The sequence below is a fragment of the Orcinus orca genome, chromosome 7, assembly GCF_937001465.1.
Source record: "Orcinus orca chromosome 7, mOrcOrc1.1, whole genome shotgun sequence".
Taxonomy (NCBI): domain Eukaryota; kingdom Metazoa; phylum Chordata; class Mammalia; order Artiodactyla; family Delphinidae; genus Orcinus; species Orcinus orca.
The window spans coordinates 53,687,659-53,710,599 of NC_064565.1; the positions used below are offsets into that span (position 1 = coordinate 53,687,659).

The window sequence follows — 22,941 nt, forward strand, 5'->3', positions numbered from 1 at the left end:
ATGACCCTGACCTAGCGGATTCTGAGGGTGGGAATTACTGACTGGCTCTACCATAAAGGAGCTGTAACACTATAAAGGCAGGACATTAACTTTTAAGCAGGCCCTGCGTGCAATGGGGCTGCTTTTGGGGATTAACTAGTCACAAAGTGCTCCCACAGAATACGAAACCATCTCTTGAGTATAGTTTAGAATTATCCACCTGAATGCCAAGTTACTTCTACCAAAAACAGCAATTTTGGTTTGAGGATAATTATCCTAAGCTGATGCACCTAACAGCAGTTGGCAAAAAGGTTTAAGCACGTGCTCACCACAGGAAGGATGCTTGTTCTCCTGTTTGCTGAGATAGGAGCACATGCCAGCAGTCTACCTGAAGCCCGAGCCAGATAATTAAAAGTTGGAAAGGATTGGCTGAATTTGTTCATTACTTCCTCATTCAAATAAGAAACAGTCTTTTCTTCCTCTATACTACCACATTACTTTCAATTTTGGTTTATTATTTAAGAGTCTGCTTTGCATTATTTACAGATTTTTTTCTCTTATGACTGCCTAGAGGGCCGATTTTAAAAAAAAAAAAAAACTCTTTAGAAACTCTTCTTTGAAATGGAAGAAATCCCTATGAGATTTCCCACTCCTTATAGAAACAAACGATCCCTTGCATTAACTTCATACCTATTATCTCATTTGAGCTCACAACCACCACAAAAGCTACTCCCACTTTACGAATGAAAAAATTGTCGTTAGAGAAGTTACATAAACAGATTATGAGAAGCATAAATAGAATTAGGGTGCAGTCAGGATCAAAATGTTCTGACTCCTAATCCAGCCACATTGTAGCCTCATGATCCCATGAATCAGGATTCAGGAGAGGGTGGATGGTTTGCAACAGGCTATCTGCTATCTGCTGCAGTTCTACTTCATAGATTGATGGCATCACAAAATTACCCCCTAAAATCCTCCAGTGACCCTTCCTGCATTCATGACACATATTAAGGGTAATCTTGTCCTAGTTTTACTACCTGCTAGATAAGACAAGACTTCCCATTTTTGTGTTTTTAAGATCCACTTGGATATCAAAAATGAAAGTCATGATTCGCCAAAGAGCTTTCAGATCAGCTCCAACAACTATGTAGGTGAATTTCCAAACCCTAGAGGTGCTTAAACAAAGTCACTTACCAATAGGGTTGCAATGAAATTTATCATCCAATCTGGACACCTGAGATCGAAAGAGGGGCACTATTAGTAATTACTCTGGGATAATAGGTACAAACAGGGACTGTCATAGGAAAACGAAGATGATGATGATAAGTCTTTTTTATGACTAGATGGATTTCAAGCATCTGATAAGGGGTTGAACCCGAATGAGTAAGATCCTGCCTTAGTATGATTCTTTAAATCTACCCCAGTATCTAATAAGGTATTTTACCCATTCTCGATCCATGCTCAAAACTGAGTTGAGTTGAATTGGTTCCAGCTGTCCCTTACAAAGGCATACCAACAACCCAATTAAACTTACCAATAACAGTATAGGAACTTTTAAAACATTCTCCATTGTTACTGATGTTTATTTATCTTAAGCTAACCCACCTCGTTTAGTAATGAGTTCAGGAATGAAGCTAACCCACCTAATTCGGAATGAGTTCAGGAATGCTAACTATGCTTGTGTGCATGAAATGAAGTGGATCAGGGAGATAAAACAAATAAACCTAATCTCAAAGTTGAGAGTGCTTACTGAATTATGCAACAGGAAACATTTTGAAGAAAGTAACACACAATTTAAATTTGAAGACAATAATAGATCAGGGTAGTATTAAATTGATAAAAGGTCATATCAAATACTAGAAACAGATATTTCTCAAAGCAAAAAAAAAAGTTGAAATTCTCCACTTTAAACTCTCCTTGATCATTTATTTTTGGATATTATATTTGAATCTAATTATAAACAATTACCTTTATAAAAACTGTGATTTAGGAACATACCTATTAAACATACATACATACCCCTTATAAAAAGAGAAATACCACAAATATATCTCACTGCAATTGGGACAACTCAAGTATGGGCAAAGGATAAGATAAAATGTTATTGACATGAAAGTTAGAAATTATTAACAGAAAAAAAAGGCAAGTTACAAGATAGCATGTACAGTATGATGTCATACTGGCAAAAGAGGAAAAGGTTCCTATTTAGGTATATGTATAGATATACAATTCTGAGTGTGTGTGGTATATGTCTATGTCTATGTCTGTGTGAGTAAAAGGTTATATACCACAATGTTAGTAACTGTAATCTTTCTCCTTAATAATGACATGGTGTTTTAAGTATTTTTTCTGGCTTACCTGTCTTTTCCTACTTTCTGTAAGGCCCAACCATTGCATTTATAGTCATAAAAAATTAAAAGTAAAATTAGAAGGGTCATTGTTATAAGGTGTAGATGCCAGGGAAGGAAAGGGATGAGGGTGGCCCTCCTAGGACTTGGAGGGCATTTGTTAGTATTCTGTCACTGTTTCTCAAACCAGGAGAGCGATCAGCCAACAGAGGCTTACGTGCTGCCTGGCTCAGGGCAGTGGGGGAGTGCCAAAGCCTAGAGTACAGGATTCCAACTAGGTAGAAACTCAGGCAGGACTGTTACACTTAAATAACTTAACAGCTAAAATTCCAACTTTTATTTTAAGCAGGTACAATTGAAAAAGTATCTAAACCAAAATTTAAAGCATCCTTATGGAGTTCGATGTGATTATGCCATGCAACAGATTTTTAGCAGTATGTTTTTGAAATCTATTACCCTATTATATGATGTATTCATCACACATCTGTCATTTGACATTTTTCAATAAATATAAGAATGATACGACATTCTGAAACTCTTCTGCGATCCATACCGTTCGTTGTATTACTGGTTTTTTTTTTGGAGAGGGGTGAGTTAAAATTGACCCACATTGATCCAGTAATTTCTTGTTGTTTTTCATAGTCTACTTTTTTCCAATAGGTGGCACTGTAGTCCATGTAAAACTCTCCTGAGCTAGTTCTCTGACCCACCCAGTGCCCTTCAAAACTCTGGTCTTAAAGGCCAGAGATGTGAGGTGACTTGCTTGACATCACATAGCAAGTTATGTAATAAACCGTAGAGCCTGAGATTTCTAACATCAAATTCTATGCTTTCTTTGTGTTTTCATTCCTGGTATTCTAAGATTTGGTCATATCAAAGCAAATTCCTATTTATGGTATTCAGGTCATAAAATATCGTAAGTAACAGGAGAGAGAGGATGCTAATATACCCATAGAATGCTCTCCCTATAGGCTAACAAAGAGGGTTAATGTCAATCTTTTATCAAATTCCCAAATGAAAACTGCTTTTAAAGTGTCCCCAGAGAAAGAGGAAAAAGGAAAAATACTTATTCAGTGAGAATGACACCTGACTATAAGGTAAGGACCTACAGTGATGTACAAACATACCTACATACTTCCTTTTTCTCTGTAGTGTCTATGCCAGTTTAGCCTATAAACTCATTTTCATTAAAAATTAACTTTTCCCAAGTACTGGTAGACACTACCACTTGCTATTGCATAGTGTGGTACTTTCTGAGGAGCACAGCCCCTAGGCAGCTTGAGTACTATTCTTTAATGCTCAGTTTTAATAAAGCACAGAGCTGCTTTGCCTGGTGAAAAAAGTTGTTTACTTGACCAGCACACAGATACAAACACACACACACACACACACACACACAGATATATATACACATATACCTGTACTTCTTCCTTCAATCCAATCATTCGTAATAACAGGACACACAGAAATGCCCAAGAGTTTTCAGGCTGCCACTCAGCCATCTTCAATGTAAGTCAAGGATCGCAAAGGCAAGATAACAGACATCGGGTGACTTTTGGTCACTAAAGAGGCAATATCACTAAGCTCTGGTACCAAAAGATTGGTAAGCCTGCAGAAGGCTCCTAACCTGATTCAGGATAACAAGTTTTTAGTTTGCCCCTGAGCATAAAGTCTATTACCACCTCCAATCTTATTGTGTTCCTTAATCCAAACAAGCTCTTTGGTGAAAAATCAATGTACAAACAAGTGCATTCTTCTGAAAATAATGCTGTGTGTTACATTCTTGAAAATGAAACATTCTGAGCATATCTCTGCATGAATTGTATAAGAAGAGAGGGGAGGGCTTCCCTGGTGGCGCAGTGGTTGAGAGTCTGCCTGCCAATGCAGGGGACACGGGTTCGAGCTCTGGTCCGGGAAGATCCCACATGCCGCGGAGCAACTGGGCCCGTGAGCCACAACTACTGAGCCTGCGCGTCTGGAGCCTGTGCTCCGCAGCAAGAGTGGCCGTGACAGTGAGAGGCCCGTGCACGGCGATGCAGAGTGGCCCCCACTTGCCACAACTAGAGAAAGCCCTCGCACAGAAACGAAGACCCAACACAGCCAAAAATAAATAAATAAATTTAAAAAAAAAAAAAAAGAAGAAGAGAGGGGATCTTTTTAAAAATCTTTCCCAAGAATACATTTTGAGAAGCAAAACTTTTCTGAACAGTTAAATGAAGCATATGATAAGTTTCTAAATATTTATTTCAGGCTCATATTGATATTATTCTCCAAAGGAGATATATATATAATACTATCAAAATAAATATAAGATACAAAGAATATTTATACAAATTAAGAAGAGATGGTCTCAAAAAATTAAATTAGAGATCCTTCACAGTAACATATGGAACTCTGATTTAGCTAAGAAAACCTTATGCCCTTAAACTTATTTAACATGTTTCTTCTGTAGTCCCCCACTAAATTCCTGTATCATTTTGTTGAAAATTTTCCTATTCCATTTATGGTAACAAAGCCCAGAAGAAATTTAAGTTATCTATGGGTCTTCACATAGGTAGCTAACATTTTTCAGAAATAGAATAAATTTTTCTATTTGTACATTTTTGTTTTTGTTGTTATTGTTAAACGTTGGTTTTTGTTTTTGTTTTTTTAAATAACGGGGCAGCAGTTGCTGCAACCTTCAAGATACCCCAAATCACACTCTTAAGATATCCTGAACTGCCTTCTAAAATATGTGGAATCACTCCTGAGATATCCAGAATCACACTCCTGAAATATTCCAAATCACACAACCACTTGTAATTATAAACATTTAATATTAAAAAAAAATTAGTCATAGTGTCTACAACTTGAGTCATTCCTGAGTGATAAAACCATTAGGAACAAAGTCTCAAAATCAAATCCCCTAGTAAAAACACTGATATAAAACAAATTCTACTCCCAGAAAAGTTTTTCAGCCCCAAAATTTAAAGTTTTGTTTAAATTTTTCAAACAAAATTTAAAAAGCAATCAGAATTTGGGGCATTCTTGCCTTACTCTCTACCTGAGGAAATATATTTAAGAGATTCTGGGAAAGCTACTGGGACCCATCCAAATGCCTCTTCAAGACACACCATTTAAGTTGCTACCTCCATCAACATACAAGATTTAGGGAGACAATATGCTGAATTTACTAAATGGTAAATACTACATTGCAAGAAACTGTAAAAAAAAAAAAAAAAAAAGAAAGAAAAAGAAAGAAAGAAAAAAGAAACTGTGCTAAGCACTGAGAAGAAAAGTCATGATACCTGCATGGATCTTATGGTTTATTTAAGAAGATAAGATACACATATAAATTATAGCATAGGACAATGTATGATTGTCCTATCAATGGTATAAAGTGTCAGAAGAGTTTGGAAGTCAGAGGTAATAGTTCATTCTGGGGAGATCAGGAAGCCTTTAAATCAAAACTGTCACTTGAGCTACATTAACTGGATAAAATGTGGCTGGTAAGGTACTCAAGATGGAATGGCTTTCCAAAAAAAGTGTGGAGGTGGAAAAAGTAGAGTATCTAGAATCAGAGTCATGTGGCTGAAGCTTAAGCTATTTAAAGGGGAGTAGTGAAGGAAAGACTGCTTAACTCCAGAGGAAAAGAGAAGAAGGTGGCCCAGTGTCCAGGCTTGTTAGCTTGGACTTCCTTACTTTGTTGAATTGCCATCCCTACAGTCTTTTATCAAAGCGAGTGCCACAAACAGAGGGATGTTTTAGTCAGATTAACCTGAGGGTGGGGAATGAAAGGAGAGCGCCCAGGGTTAAGGAAAACAGTTCTCAGAAGAGAATGGTGGAAGTCACTATGTGCCAGGCACTGATAAGTATTTCATTTAATCCCAACAACAATTCAGTTATAAAACATTTTTTATAGATAAGAAAACTGAAGCAATTCAACAACAGTTGGTGGCCCAGAAACAAAAAGCTGACTGATGGAAAATTACTCCAGTTTAGGAACCTGGAAGGCAAACATGCTGGAAGGTCAAAAGGATGGGGAAAATCTAGGGTCCTTGTAAGTACAAATGTGGTAGAAATGACTGATGCAGAATCCAGGTCAAATATGAAGAAAAATGCAGCAACAGGAAGAGAAATCATCAATTAGACTTCATAAGGAGGATGAAGAACAAATCCAATTAAGAAAGAGAAAGTGGATAAGCTAGACTCAAAAAAGTTGTGTCAAAGAGAGAACCTAAGATCTCAGTATTGGATCAGCTTCAAAGTGGTAAGATACCACGGTCCAGGTGGACAGGGGATGTACACTATGGATGTATTTTCCCAGAGTCAAGGAAACAGAAGAAAAGTTAGCTCAGGGTAGCATGTGGAAAAGTTTAAAGTAATTATGATGGGTGACAGGATAGAGGGGAAACCCGTGATTCTAATACTGAAGTCCCTGAGGTTTAAAAACAAACAAACAAACAAAAGAACCCAGAAGGCTGATAGTAGAGAAGATGGCAATATAAACAGATGACTGGTATATTCAAGATGAAATTTTGAGGAGTACTGATAATGAAACCATTGTTACCTGTCAGCATCAGTGAAGAACAAGGAAAAAATACTGACTTTTAAAAAAAATTACCTTGAATTCAGGGAACATAAGAGGAATTGCCTTTATTACCCCAGCCACATCCATTACCATTATTATTTTAAAACCAGGGTAATGGTGTGATTTCAAGGATTGAAGATGATGCGATGGCCACTGTGTCTAACTTGCAAGATGCCTTCCTCCCTCAGAAGAGGCAAAACCCACCTGCATCTAAGGTGGATGCCCACCAAGGTCAGTCACAGGGTTCTCAACCTCCTAAATATGGTTCAATGGGTCATCTCCAAAACTACTTCCAATACCAAATAAATGGCAAAGTGCAACTGACTTAAATTTAATGAGAATTTAATACACAATACTATGTATTGTTTGCTAATGCTGAACTTTTTTATTTTCATGAACTTTCAATAATTCATAAAGTTGTACATAATCTTAAGAATAAATCTCAAGATTAAGGTTATCTTGAATAAATTTCATCTAGGTAAAACCACATTGCAAAAATGCAGTACTCAATATGTTGCCTGCTTATTCTTTCGTTCTACACACACATATATACATACACATACACATGCAATACTAAGGTCAAAATAGTTTAAGTTTCTAAATCAGGACTCTGGATAACAAACGGGTAGTTGAAGGTGAAAGGTGGAACAAGAGCCAGTATACAACTTATGTAACTTTCCACTTCAAAATGAAATGGAAAATTACACTTGGCTTTATTCCATTTTTCCAATTTTTATTCAGGTATTAAAAATATCAGTCTCCTGGGCTTCCCTGGTGGCGCAGTGGTTGAGAGTCCACCTGCCGATGCAGGGGACACGGGTTCATGCCGCGGTCCGGGAAGAACCCACATGCCGCGGAGCGGCTGGGCCCCTGAGCCATGGCCGCTGGGCCTGCACATCCGGAGCCTGTGCTCTGCAACGGGAGAGGCCACAAGAGTGAGAGGCCCGCGTACCGGGCGGGGGAAAAAAAAAAAAAAAAATCAGTCTCCTAAATCACATATTCCCTTCTCGCTGGATTAAAGTTTAATTCTATGTTTCTATGAAATTTATCCACATTTTAAATAACTTTATTAAATCATTCAATGATGTGAAAAATCCTGCTAGTTTTACAGATTTATCTGTTTTGATAAATAAAAGAGTATTACCTTTTAAGAGTAGTTAATAACTTCTGCAAAGTCAAATTTGGAGAAGCAGCTTAAAAGAGAAAGAATAATTTGGAAGGGAAGGGAAAGAGTTTTCTTATGGGTCCCTGGCTTGCTTTGTAAGTTTGAATTAGAAAATCAATAAAACTGATGACTGTTCCTCTGGAAAAGACTATTAAAAAAAATTTTTTTTTAAATGACTAACAAAATGTAAAATAGTTCCAAATTCCAAGAGTCACTTCACTGGGGTTGTGGAATTCATAGATTTGATATTTAAAGCATTGTTATAAAAATTTTAATACCTTTTAGCATTTACTTTTTTAATAGATAAGTAAACTGAGTGATGAATAAAGTATCTGCTAAAGAAAAAAATCAAGAAGTCTACAACAGAGGGTTTCAATTACAGAAGAAGAAAGGGAAGTCCTGGTATTTCCTTCACTCCATCGTACCTGCCATGAACAGTAGTAGATTTGATAATATCCCCAGGTAGAACGACCAAGAGTTCAATATCTTTATCTATCGTGTTTTCTTTCTGTTCCATGATAAAAGCAGAAGATTCTACAGAATCATCAACTGAAGAGGCATCAAGGTATTTGGTCTCAGCTGGAGGAAGCGGTGCCTTGGCTTTTGGTTTTCTCCTAAAACAAAAACAAAACAGAGAATAAAATATACGTATTTTAAAAATAATTTGCTAAGAGGATCTCATTTAATAAAAATACAAAATGTGTGTATGTATGTTTTTCACACCTAGGGAAAAAAATGCACTAAAATGTTAACTGTTAGCTTACTAGGGATGATGGAATTAAGTAAACTTTTTTTCTGCCTTTTAAAAATCAGCATATTTGTTTGTTTTCAACAATATGCTTGCATTACTTGGCAGTACAAAGAAACATGGTAACAAAAGAGATCTGAGGGCTTCCCTGGTGGCGCAGTGGTTGAGAGTCCGCCTGCCGATGCAGGGGACACGGGTTCGTGCCCTGGTCCGGAAAGATCCCACATGCCGCGGAGCGGCTGGGCCCGTGAGCCATGGCCGCTGAGCCTGCGCGTCCAGAGCCTGTGCTCCGCAACGGGAGAGGCCACAACAGTGAGAGGCCCACATACTGCAAAAAAAAAAAAAAAAGAGATCTGATATCGGCCTTCATTAAATTCAATTAATGTGTGTTCACTATAGCGAAGCAAAAGTACTGCATTTTCTTTGGTGGAACAAATTATAAAAATTCTTACTGTCCTAGGATGGAAATCAGTATCTCATTTCCACACCTCCTAATACCTCTTACCTTTGTGCCTCTCATTCTATTTGTTTCCAATCTAGTGTATTCTGCCTCTCTAACCAGATTAAACTCTACCTATGCTTCAAAATCTAGCTAAAAACACCCTCCTACCACCCCCCTATATCAAGTGTCTCTCTATAAGGCACATACAACAGATTCCACAAATGTAACATTTTTCCCATTTTTTTTCTCCTGGGTACCAGTTTCATCTCTCTGCCTACATTTATTACTCCCTGTAAGAAAGAAGCATGCTGTATTTCCCACCGTGCTTAGCAATGAACAGTGAACTGTGATTGGTTATTTGATAAAGTATATTTCTATTTCAATAAAAAACATTACAAATAATTATTCTAATAAATATGTTTCAGTGTCACTTACTAGGACAACCCCTTAACTGATTTATAACAGAAACAGTAGTAGACATTCTACACATGGCCAATTCAATGCTTTGATGATTCCTAGGCAAAAATAAAAACCATGCAAAATAAAAGGCCTTCTTTGTAAGTAAATACGTAACATCCAGCCATTAAGTATTTTCAAAATTTAAGGTCTTACAAATCCAAGCACGTTTGTGCACTCAGCATCATGAAAAAACAGAAACAAGGTTCCTATATTAATTTTCTAAAATAATAGGCCTTTAATTTTTAGGAGTATAACTGCAAAGTTATATTACACTTTAGAAAATATTTCTTTTACAATAGTGACAAAAATGAATTTTTAGAAGTGTTTCAATAAATATAACAAGTTTATAAAATCTATATGAAGAAAAACGTTATCCAATTTCCAAATGTTTTTAATCTGCCCAAATCGACTACTCATCTATTCAACAAACATTTATCCTGTAACAGACAACCATGTAGCAGATTCAGCTAAACACTGGGGATGTAAAGACAGTAAGACCCAGTTCTCCTTCCCCAAAAGGACTGAAAGATATATACAAAATTAGAATAAATTTTGATGATTGTTCTGATACAGGTACAGCTGCAGATGGTACAGCTGCAGCTCATAGGAAGAGAAACTTTCCTAGGAATCCAGAAATGTTTGACAAGATGGGAAACATGAGTTGGGTTTGGGGGAATGAATAGAAACTCACAAGAAAAGACAAGAAATAATTGATATTTTAGGCAAAGGAAAGCAAATCAAGCCATGAAAGAAAGTGGTACTTCTCAGAAGTGAAGAGTTTGGTAAAATTCCACAGAAAAGTCAAAGGAGAAGAGAAATCAGTGAATCTATGAAAAAGCTTTTATAAATTAAGAGAATTCAGCAAGGTGGCTTGGCACAAAATGATACATGCCGGCATCAATAGCCTGTGTAACCATAAGCAAAACCTAGTCAAAGTATAATGAAAGAAAACACTTCTTTTACAGTAGCAACCAAAATAAATTTTTAAAAATTATTACAATAAATACAACAAGAATTTTGCAAAATGTATATGAAGAAAATCTTAAATGCCAAAGTCAGCTTGGATCTCCTCTCCCTTAGACTCCAGATTTATAAATTCAATGCCTACTTGACATCTGGACTCAGATGACTAACTGGAATCTCCAGCTAAACTTCCAATTCCTCTTCCCATCTCCTCCAAACCAAATGTTTTCCTCTACAAGTCTTCCCATCTCAGTAAATCTCAATTCTTTTTTTTTTTTTTTTTTGGCGGTACACGGGCCTCTCACTGTTGTGGTCTCTCCCGTTGTGGAGCACAGGCTCCGGATGCGCAGGCTCAGCGGCCATGGCTCACAGGCCCAGCCGCTCCGCGGCATGTGGGATCTTCCCGGACCGGGACACGAACCCATGTCCCCTGCACCGGCAGGCGGAATCTCAACCACGGCGCCACCAGGGAAGCCCTAGTAAATCTCAATTCTTTCAGGTGCTTGGGCCAAAAATCTCCTCTCTCACACACATACAATCCAATCCCTTGACAGATTCTGCCAGCTCTATATTATAAATAGACCCAGAATCCATCAACAACCTTGATTACCAAACACCTCTGTTCAAGCTGCTAAGTGGTCTTCCTGCTCCCAACCTTGTCACTTTACATTTTATTCTCAATATAGCAGCTGGAGTGATGCTCTTAAAATGTTAAGTTTGATCACAGAACTTCCTTTCCCACCCTCCGACGGCTTCCGACCTCAGCCAAAATAAGATCTGGAGTTTGATAATCTGTCGTCCCTTACTTCTAGCCTCTCCAAGCTCCCCTGTCCCACTTTCGCCCTAGGCTCACTGCACTCCGATCCTATGCCTCTTGCCTTTTCCTTGAACACACTTAGGACAATTCCTACTCAGGTTCCTCTGCAGAGTCTGTTCCTGACCTTAAGATTAACACCTCTACTTCTCTGCCTTACTTTTGTCCAAGGGCTTGTCAGGGCAACTAACATACTTTTTTATCCTGTCTCCTTCCATTAGAGTAATTAATCCCATGAGTATAGGTTCTTGTCTCCACCGCCTGGTGTCACACATACTTGCTAAGGTATAAAATCTCTAGAATAATGTCTGCCACATGGTAGGCACTCATATTTACTGAATGAATGCATTCAGTGAATACTTCCCACAAAGATGAGGTACCTAAGCACGTAACTGGGAAGGAAAAAAGGTCTTACCACCAAGGTACTCAGAATTAGCTGTGTCAGGTTTTAGAAACTGATTATGTTTTATTTTTAAGATGAGTGTTGAAAACTATACACTGGATTTACTAGCAAGGAATAACTGGGAACCTTAGGGCTTTAGAAGAGTTTCACAAGGAAGGTCAGAAGACAAGCCCAGCCACCATGCGCAGGTAGGTAAAGCATCAAGAACAACCTTGCCCACAAAATGGACTTGGCTTTCAAGAGAAGTGGTACCATAGAAGGTCTGATAGGTACCTCCTGCTGCTACCATCACCTCCTCATCCCCTGCTTTCATCATTGAAGGCACCTTTCCATCTCCAAGTTTTGCTCCCCCAAGTCACCGTTTGAATGCCCTTCCCATTCTCTCTGCCTTTACCTATATTATCTGTCCTTCGAGGTTCATATTGAATCACAATTCCTTGGTACATTTTCTCTATTACACACCGCAATGAACTCTAACAGTGTTAATGTTCTTATATGTATGACTGTCTTATTTCCTAAGGTACTTTGAGTCTTATGATGAAAATCCATCTTATAAGTTTATTTATTTATTTATTTATGGCTGCATTTGGGTCTTCGTTGCTGTGCGCGGGCTTTCTCTAGTTGTGGCGAGTGGGGGCTACTCTTCGTTGCGGTACGCAGGCTTCTCACTGTGGTGGCTTCCCTTGTTGCGGAGCACAGGCTCTAGGCGCACGGGCCTAGAGTAGTTGTGGCACACGGGCTCAGTAGTTGTGGTTTGTGGGCTCTAGAGCTCAGGCTCAGTAGTTGTGGCGCACGGGCTTAGTTGCTCCGCGGCATGTGGGATCTTCCCGGACCAGGGCTCAAACCCGTGTCCCCTGCATTGGCAAGCGGGTTCTTAACCACTGTGCCACCAGGGAAGCCCTCAAAACCCATCTTAAATTACTAAAGGTAAACCAACTTAAAAAAAGGAAAGCAGAACAAAGCACTTGTTGAAATATTACTTACATGGAACTTCTATTAAGAACATCTTAGTGTTCTCTATTATTATAATAAAGCATTTGTCACCTTTGGTCCTGAAAATTGGAAAGCATATTGGGAATCAAACCAAGATCCTTCCACAATGAATTAGAAATCCAACAGGGAAGATGCAATATGTAAGTAATTAAACAACATATACAAAGCAAAAAAATGAAGTGTCATAAAACAGATGGGTGACCTTGAAGACTCAGAGCAATGAGAGCAAGCTAAAATGAGCTCTGTGGGGATGGGAAGGCAGGTATTAAGGTAACTTCAAAGAAAAAAGGGACTCAGTTCTTGAAAGAATAGTAGTATTCAGGAGGAAGAGCCTGTAGGATCATTTATATGTTGGTTCCCGACTGCGATCCATTTACATTAAATTCAGGAATGTGTCTATCCAGTTAAAGTTTGCTCACTACATGGTATATAGTCTAGTGAAAAGAATACCAGGCAGAGGCCTGGATTTGGCCTGAATCCTAAGTAGATTTAAGACTTTGTTAACTTACTTGATCTCTTACTCACCAGCAAAAGCTTTAAAATACCTTTTACCTACTCACATCTCTCCCAATGTTTTACATTTCTTAGTTGAGATGCTTGGAAATGATAACAAAATTAAATTAAATGTCCCCCAAAGCCAAAAGTACAGTGAAAATAATCAAAGCTTTTAACATAATCTAAGCATAGGAAATTCTGGTAAAGCAGAGTAATACATCAACATGCAATAACAAGTTTACGGCTTAGACGAATGCTAGTTTTCATTAATATATTAAAAATGCAGTAACTGCCATTGAAGTCCCCCCAGCCTTTTAAATGGGAATGATGTTTGGGCCAGTTTCCTGCTCAAGGGATTTCCACATAAGCTCCTCAGAGGCCACTACCTTCAACAGTTACAGCAACAAATTTTACACAAGGGTGGTGGAGAGAAGGTTATACGGAAAAGATATTTGAGATAGAAAACTTTACTGTGTCAACACAAAAATTCACTAATCAAGCCCTAAAAATAACAAGCCACAGTAAATTATCATTTAGGTAAAGCATTGTTTTATTCATGAAAATTATCTCAATATTATATTCAACGTTCATAATGAAAATTAAGGTACGATTTCCACGTTATGCAATAACTGATCTTTAAAATAGCCAAACTTAATTTTAACAGAGAATTCAAATTACCATTTGAATGGTATCCTGCTACCACTACTGATTGATTTTTTTATCACTTGATCTGCAAAGCACTTCAAAATCATGTGTCCACTGTAATCATCACTCCATCCCTGTCAATATTAATATCCTTAAAATAAATGAAAAGGAATAAAAGAGACGCTCAGCAAAACAACAGAAATCTACTCAAATACCTCTACTTTGTTTGAAAGAAAAAAATCTTTCAATTGTATATGAGATATATCAATACTTGCATCCTTAATAAGCTACAAGTCCAATGGGCTCTCATCTGTTTGCTTTATTTATATAGTATCCTCATAGATTCAGAGAAATACTATACAAAAATACAGCTTTGATATTAAAGACAAAATAAAAGAATGGAATTATAAGTCTTAAAACAATAGGTTTTTAAAGTATCACATTCTAATGACCAAAAAGAAATTTAACAGCCACCCTCTCTCAGTACAGAGGGCTATCAAACATTAGATGCATCATGGTAAGTGTTGACAAGACAGTCCTTCGAAGTACAGTATCTGGCAATGTTTTGATGGTTCCTACCTTACGCATTTCAAGTATAAAGTGGAGATCAGTTCTTCAAAACAATTTCTTAGTGTGTCTCTCTGGGTTTAATGAGACAAGAGATTATATTAAACAAAAATCTGTCCCAATGGTGGGCATAACATTGTGCTATGTGCTTGAGGGAATGCAATTAAGAACAAAAGGTCCCTTTTCTTGATGAGCCTTATATTTAATCAAAGTAAATATATCTAAGTGGCTTTAAAAGATAAGCAGTGACAAAAGGCAACAAGGGGAGTCCCAAGGCATTATATGACTCTTAACAGACATTTCTCTTGTCAAGGTCACCAATCATCTATGTGTGTTCAAATCTAATAGATAATTATATATCTCATCTCACATTGAGTAAGCGCCTAAATTCCAATAAGGACACACTTCACAGCTGCTCAAGCCCTCTGCTTGGGATTCTCTTCCCTTGGCTTTGTGTGACAATACAACCTACTGTTTTCCTCCTTCTTTACTGCCACTCCTCAGTCTCAATGCCCTTATCTCTTTGTCTGATTTCTAAGTGTCGAGGCCACCCCAGGGCTCCTTGTCTGCCCCCTTCTCTTCTCTTCTACAATCCTCAGGCCCAAGTAATTTCATGAAATTCCATGGCTTTAAATACCATCTGCAAGTTGATAACTCTCAAATTCACATCTCCAACCCTGACCTGTTTATTGAGTTCTGACTTATATGCCCAATAATCTCATGGTCTTTGCCATTTGAATGTCCCATAGGTATCTCAGAATCAAAACTCTTGTGTCTCCTCTCTACCCCCAATTCTCATCCAAGCGTCCCCCCAGTCCCCCCCCATCCCTGGGAATGGCTCCACACTAACCACCTTGTTAACTCAAGCAAAAATTCTAGGCATATTTTAATTCCTCTCTATGCCTATCTCCTATTTCCAATTCATTTTCAAGTCTTGTGGGCTTTTAGCTCTAAAACACATCCTGAACCTGTATACTTTTCACCAGTTCCTCTGCTACCACCCTGGCAATTAAGCTATCAGCTCTTGATTGGACTGTTCCAACAGCCTCCTGACTTGTCTCCCCGCTTTCGGCTCTTGTCCCTTAAAATGTATTATTCTCTGCAGTAGTCAAGAGTGATCTTTTTTTTTTTAACATATTTATTTTTACTTATTTATTTTTGGCTGCACTGGGTCTTCAGTGCTGCACGTGGATTTTCTCTAGTTGTGACAACCGGGGGTTACTCTTCATTGTGGTGCACGGGCTTCTCACTGCGGTGGCTTCTCTTGTTGCAGAGCACGGGCTCTAGGCACGCAGGCTCTAGTAGTTGTGGCGCATGGGCTCAGCAGTTGTGATTCACGGGCTCTAGAGCGCAGGCTCAGAAGTTGTGGCGCATGGGCTTAGTTGCTCCGCGGCACGTGGGATCTTCCTGGAGCAGGGCTTGAACCCGTGTCTCCTGCACTGGCAGGCAGATTCTTAACCACTGAGCCACCAGGGAAGCCCAAGAGTGATCTTTTAAATATGTAAATCAGACCACGTCACATCTCTGACCCTTCACTGGTCTCCCAATACATCGAGAATAAAACCAAATTCCTGTTCTTGGTTTGCAAAGCCCTAGATGAGCCAGCCTGGTGGTTCTCGAAGTGTGATTTCAGAGCACCACCTGGGACCTTGTTAGAAATGCAAATTCTCAGGCCCTATCCCGGACCTAAATAATAAGAAACACAGAGGGTAAAGCCCTGCAATGCACCTTCAACAAAATTCTCCAAGAGCTTCTGATGCATGCTAACGTCTAAGAAATCACTCAGCCAGCCCCTGCCAACCTCCCTTCTATTTACACAGTTGCAACTCCCTATATAATTCACACTGGCCTTCCTTCCCTTCCTTCACATCTGAGGGACTTGCAGAGCTGCTCCCTCTGCCCCAAATGTTTTCACCACAGAATTTCAAACTGCCTGCTCCTTCAGCTCATCCAGACAGCAGATCAAATGTGTCCTCCTTGTATAGTGGTTCTCCGACCACTGAAAAGGGGGGGCCAACACCTAGCCCCACCCATCTCAGCCCACGCTTCACCCAGTGGTGCTCAAATTTGGCTACACAATGGACTCACCTGAGGACTTTCATAAAATGCTGAGGTTCAGGCCCCACACCCGGAAATTCTGATTTACTGGCTATGGGAATTTTAAAATCTCCCCAAGCAATTCTAAAGTGCAGCCAAGTTTGAGAACCACTAGTCTAGTACAACGCCTGAGAGATAGTAGGTATTCAATGAGAGTTAATGATTTACTTTCCTAAGAACTCTGTAATGTCTGAAACACTGCCAGAAGGTTGCTACTTAGGTCAATCAAGTTCGTGTAAATTCAGAAAGTTCTCAGAATCGCTCAATGTAACAATCTTAAAAGTAGTCCCAAAGTATAATAATAACTTTTCCAAATTTACATTCCCATTATATATATTTTTTTACATCCCAACTTAGCTTTATATGGTTAGCATTTTTACAAACATCGCATTGCTTCTTTTTTTAAATTTTATTTATCTCTTTATAAGCAGGTTCTTATTAATCTATTTTATACATATTAGTGTGTATATGTCAACCCAAATCTCCCAATTCATCCCATCCCGCCCCCCGCTTCCCCCCCTTGTTGTCCATACGTTTGTTCTCTACATCTCTGTCTCTATTTCTGCCTTGCAAACCAGTTCAACTGTACCATTTTTCTAGATTCCACATATATGTGTTAATATACGATATCTGTTTCTCTCTTTCTGACTTACTTCACTCTGTATGACAGTCTCTAGGTCCATCAACATTTCTAAAAATGACCCAATTGCGTTCCTTTTTATGGCAGAGTAATATTCCATTAAATATATGTACCATTTCTTCTTTATTCATTCATCTTTTGATGGGCATTTACGTTGCTTCCATGACCTGGCTACTGTAAATAGTGCTGCAATGAACATTGGGGTGCATGTGTCTTTTTGAATTATGGCTTTCTCTGGGTATATGCCCAGTAGTGGGATTACTGGGCCATATTTTTAGTTTTTTAAGGAATCTCCGTACTGTTCTCCATAGTGGCTGTATCAATTTACATTCCCACCAACAGTGCAAGAGGGTTCACTTTTCTCCACACCCTCTCCAGCATTTGTTGTTTGTAGATTTTCTGATAATGCCCATTCTAACTGGTGTGAGGTGGTACCTCATTGTAGTTTTGATCTGCATTTCTCTAATAATTAGTGATGTTGAGCATCTTTTCATGTGCTTCTTGGTCATCTGTATGTCTTCTTTGGAGAAATGTCTGTTTAGATCTTCTGCCCATTTTTTGATTGGGTTGTTTGTTTTTTTAATATTGAGCTGCATGAGCTATTTATATATTTTGGAGATTAATCCTTTGTCCGTTGATTTGTTTGCAAATATCTTCTCCCATTCTGAGGGTGGTCTTTTTGTCTTGTTATAATCTCCTTTGCTGTGCAAAAGCTTTCAAGTTTCATTAGGTCCCATTTGTTTATTTTTGTTTTTATTTCCATTACTCTAGAAAGTGGGTCAAAAAAGATCTTGTTGTGATTTATGTCCAAGAGTGTTCTTCGTATGTTTTCCTCTAAGAGTTTTATAGTGTCCAGTCTTATATTTAGGTCTCTAATCCATTTTGAGTTTATTTTTGTGTATGGTGTTAGGGAGTGTTCTAATCTCGTATTTTTACATGTACCTGTCCAGTTTTCCCAGCACCACTTATTGAAGAGGCTGTCTTTTCTCCATTGTATATCCTTGCTTCCTTTGTCATAGATTATTTGACTATAGGTGCATGGGTTTGTCTCTGGACTTTCTATCCTGTTCCATGGAACTATATTTCTATTTTTGTGCCAGTACCATATTGTCTTGATTACTGGAGCTTTGTAGTAGAGTCTGAAGTCAGGGAGTCTGATTCCTCTAGCTCCGTTTTTTTCCCTCAAGACTGCTTTGGCTACTCAGGGTCTCTTGGGTCTCCATACAAATTTTAAGATTTTTTGTTCTAGTTCTGTAAAAAATGCTACTGGTAATTAGATAGGGATTGCATTGAATCTGTAGATTGCTTTGGATAGTATAGTCATTTTCACAATATTGATTCTTCCAATACAAGAACATGGTATATCTCTCCATCTGTTTGTGTCATCTTTGATTTCTTTCATCAGTGTCTTATAGTTTTCTGAGTACCGGTCTTTTACCTCCTTAGGTAGGTTTATTCCTAGGTATTTTATTCTTTTTGTTGCAATGGTGAATGGGATTGTTTTCTTAATTTCTTTCTGATCTTTTGCTGTTAGTGTATAGGAATGCAAGAGATTTCACTGCATTAATTTTGTATCCTGCAACTTTACCAAATTCATTGATTAGCTCTAATAGTTTTCTGGTGGCATCTTTAGGATTATCTGTGTAAAATATCATGTCACCTGCAAACAGTAACAGTTTTACTTCTTCTTCTCCAATTTTGATTCCTTTTATTTCTTTTTCTTCTCTGATTGCCGTGGCTAGGACTTCCAAAACTATGTTAAATAATAGTGGTGAGAGTGGACATCCTTGTCCTCTTCCTGATCTTAGAGGAAATGCTTTCAGTTTTTCACCTTTGAGAATGATGTTGGCTGTGGGTTTGTCATATATGGCCTTTATTATGTCGAGGTAGGTTCCCTCTATGCCCACTTTCTGGAGTTTTTATCATAAATGGGTGCTGAACTTTGTCAGAAGCTTTTTCTGCATCTATTGAGATGATCACATGAGTTTTATTCTTCAATTTGTTAATATTGTGTATCACATTTGGATTCTGCTTGCTAGTATTTTGTTGAGGATTTTTGCATCTATATTCATCACTGATATTGATCTGTAATTTTCTTTTTTTGCAATACCTTTGTCTAGTTTTGGTATCAGGGTGATGGTGGCCTCGTAGAATGAGTTTGGAAGTGTTCCTTCCTCCGCAATTTTTTGGAAGAGTTTGAGAAGGATGGGTGTTAGCCCTTCTCTAAATGTTTGATAGAATTCACCTGTGAAGCCATCTGGTCCTGGACTTTTGTTTGTTGGAAGATTTTTAATCACAGTTTCAATTTCATTACTTGTGATTGGTCTGTTCATATTTTCTATTTCTTCCTGGTTCAGTCTTGGAATGTTATACCTTTCTAAGCATTTGTCCATTTCTTCTAGGTTGTCCAATTTATTGGCATAGAGTTTCTTGTAGTAGTCTCTTACGATGTTTTCTATTTCTGTGGTGTCCTTTGTAACTTCTCCTTTTTCATTTCTAATTTTATTGATTTGAGTCCTCTCTCTTTTTCTTGATGAATCTGGCTAATGGTTTATCAATTTTGATTATCTTCTCAAAGAACCAGCTTTTAGTTTTATTGATCTTTGCTATTGTTTTGTTTCTATTTCATTTATTTCTGCTCTGATCTTCATGATTTCTTTCCTTCTACTAACTTTGGGTTTTCTTCGTCTTTCTCTAGTTCCTTTAGGTGTAAGGTTAGATTGTTTGAGATTTTTCTTGTTTCTTGAGGTAGGCTTGTATTGCTATAAACTTCCCTCTTAGAACTGTTTTTGCTGCATTCCATAGGTTTTGGATCGTCATGTTTTCATTGTCATTTGTCTCCAGGTATTTTTTGATTTCCTCTTTGATTTCTTCAGTGATCTCTTGGTTATATAGTAACTTACTGTTTAGCCTCCATGTGTTTATGTTTTTTACCGGTTTTCCCCTGTAATTGATTTCTAATCTCACAGCATTGTGGTTGGAAAAGATGCCTGACAGGATTTCAATTTTCATAAATATACCAAGGCTTGATTTGTGACCCAAGATGTGATCTATCCTGGGCTTTCCCACGTGGTGCCGCCTCCTGCTTGGCCCTGCTGTTGGCTTCCTCCTCCCCAGCCTTCCCTCAGCCCGCACACCAGCCAGCTCCGTTATGGTGACCCACAGCCCCAGCATCGTGATTAGTGATGATGAACCAGGTTATGACCTAGATTTATTTTGTATACCTAATCATTATGCTGAGGACTTGGAAAAGGTGTTTATTCCTCATGGACTAATTATGGACAGGACCAAATGGCTGGCTCAAGATGTGATGAAGGAGATGGGAGGCCATCACATCGTGGCCCTCTGTGTGCTCAAGGGGGGCTATAAATTCTTTGCTGACCTGCTGGATTACATCAAAGCACTAAACAGAAATAGTGATAGATCTATACCTATAACTGTAGATTTTATCAGACTGAAGAGCTATTGTAATGACCAGTCAACAGGTGACATAAAAGTAATTGGTGAAGATGATCTCTCAACTTTCACTGGAAAGAATGTCTTGATTGTTGAAGATATAATTGACACTGGCAAAACAGTGCAAACCTTGCTTTCCTTGGTCAAGCAGCATAATCCAAAGCTGGTCAAGGTTGCAAGCTGGCTGGTGAAAAGGACCCCTCAAAGTGTTGGATATAAACCAGACTTTGCTGGATTTGAAATTCCAGACAAGTTTGTTGTAGGATATGCCCTTGACTGTAATGAATACTTCAGGGATTTGAATCATGTTTGTGTCATTAGCAAAACTGGAAAAGCAAAATACAAAGCCTAAGATGAGAGTTCAAGTTGAGTTTGGAAATATCTGTAGTCCCATTGAAATCACCAGGAAAATGATCAGATGTTCTAGTTCTGTGGCCAGCTGCTTAGTAGAGCTTATTGCATGTATCTTCTAAGAATGTTATCCGTTTTGTATTTTAGAAAGGCCAGTTGCTGCATTCCTGAACTCTTTATTTGCACTAGGAGCCTGTAGACTATCAGTTCCCTTTGGGTGGATTGTTGTTTGACGTGTGAATGAAAAATCTCTTAAACCACACCACTACTGAATGAAAATATTGAAATTGTACCTGTAAGAAACATTGACAGAGAAGAATATATTAGTTTTTTAACTGGTATTTTAATTTTTATATATTCAGGAAAGAACAGAAGTGACTGAATATTGTTAATTAAACCACTGTGTGTTTAGAAAAGAAGCAGTCAGTTTCATGTCAGTGACAGCATTGAGAGGTATCCTTATGTTGGATAAACCATATGTCCTGGAGTTATTTTAGTAGGTTTCAGTAGTATTAACTGCATTTTCCCACTTGTTCAGATTATTTCTGGCAAATCTTTGTCAACAGTTCCTTTTAAATACAGGTAAATAAGTTCTAAAAACCTACCACTTTTTGAAGTCTTCAATGTAAAAATCCTTAAATAAAGGCTGTCTCTTTATTTTATTTTATTTTTTAATTAATTAAGTTATTTATTTTTGGCTGTGTTGGGTCTCCGTTTCTGTGAGAGGGCTTTCTCTAGTTGCGGCGAGCGGAGGCCACTCTTCATCACGGTGCGCGGGCCTCTCACTGTCGTGGCCTCTCTTGCTGCGGAGCACAAGCTCCAGACGCACAGGCTCAGCAGTTGTGGCTCACGGGCCCAGTTGCTCCGCGGCATGTGGGATCCTCCCAGACCAGGGCTCGAACCCGTGTCCCCTGCATTGGCAGGCAGGTTCTCAACCACTGAGCCACCAGGGAAGCCCAAGGCTGTCTCTTTAAAAGATAAAAAAGAAAGATGTGATCTCTCCTGGAGACTGTTCCATGTGCATTTGAGAAGAAAGTGTAATCTGCTGTTTTTGGATGGAATGTCCTATAAATATCAATTAAATCTATCTGGTCTATTGTGTCATTTAAAGCTTGTGTTTCCTTATTAATTTTCTGTCTGGATGATCTGTCCATTGGTGTGAGGTGTTAAAGTCCCCCACTGTTATTGTGTTACTGTCAATTTCCTCTTTTAGAGCTGTTAGCATTTGCCTTATGTATTGAGGTGCTCCTATATTAGGTGCATATATATTTATAATTGTTATTTCTTCTTCTTGAATTGATCACTTGATCATTATGTAGTGTCCTTCTTTGTCTCTTGTAACGTTCTTTATTTTAAAGTCTATTTTATCTGATATGAGAATTGCTACTCCAGCTTTCTTTTGATTTCCATTTTCATGGCCTATCTTTTTCCATCCCCTCAATTTCAGTCTATATGTGTCCCAAGGTCTGAAGTGGGTCTCTTGTAGATAGCATATATAGCAGTCTTGTTTTTGTATACATTCAACCAGCCTGTGTCTTTTGGTTGGAGCATTTAATCCATTCATGTTTACGGTAATTATCGATACATATGTTCCTATTACCATTTTCTTAATTGTTTTGGGTTTGTTTTTGTAGGTCCTTTTCTTCTCTTGTGTTTCCCACTTAGAGAATTTCCTTTAGCATTTGTTGTAGAGCTGCTTTGGTGGTGCTGAATTCTCTTAGCTTTTGCTTGTCTGTAAAGCTTTTGATTTCTCCATCAAATCTGAATGAGATCCTTGCCAGGTAGACTAATCTTGATTGTAGATTC

General features: G+C 38.3%; 2 protein-coding genes across 16 annotated transcripts in view; one reads left to right on the forward strand and one right to left on the reverse strand.

Annotated features, from left to right (window-relative positions):
* Positions 1-22,941, reverse strand: part of COBLL1 (cordon-bleu WH2 repeat protein like 1) — a 160,771-nt gene that overhangs the window by 54,781 nt on the left and 83,049 nt on the right. For 9 of the 15 annotated variants that reach the window (XM_049712055.1, XM_049712059.1, XM_049712058.1 and 6 more), the window contains exons 3-4: positions 14,604-14,665; positions 8,488-8,676 (exon numbers count right to left, since the gene is read on the reverse strand). In XM_049712055.1, the coding sequence (XP_049568012.1) occupies positions 8,488-8,676; positions 14,604-14,665 (251 nt within the window). Of the gene's footprint in view, positions 1-1,173; positions 1,214-8,487; positions 8,677-14,057; positions 14,159-14,603; positions 14,666-22,941 lie in introns of those variants that run through there. The other 6 variants (XM_033412588.2, XM_049712057.1, XM_033412582.2 and 3 more) reach the window with 3 other exon arrangements.
* LOC101269848 (hypoxanthine-guanine phosphoribosyltransferase-like) lies at positions 20,410-21,572 on the forward strand. Its single transcript, XM_033412592.2, has one exon. The coding sequence runs from the start codon at positions 20,480-20,482 to the stop codon at positions 21,134-21,136; it is 657 nt and encodes a 218-aa protein (XP_033268483.1). The 5' UTR covers positions 20,410-20,479; the 3' UTR covers positions 21,137-21,572.

Bases quoted from the DNA above. Each gene is read 5' to 3' on its own strand.
- LOC101269848 (XM_033412592.2), top strand. From the start codon at position 20,480: ATGGTGACCCACAGCCCCAGCATCGTGATTAGTGATGATGAACCAGGT.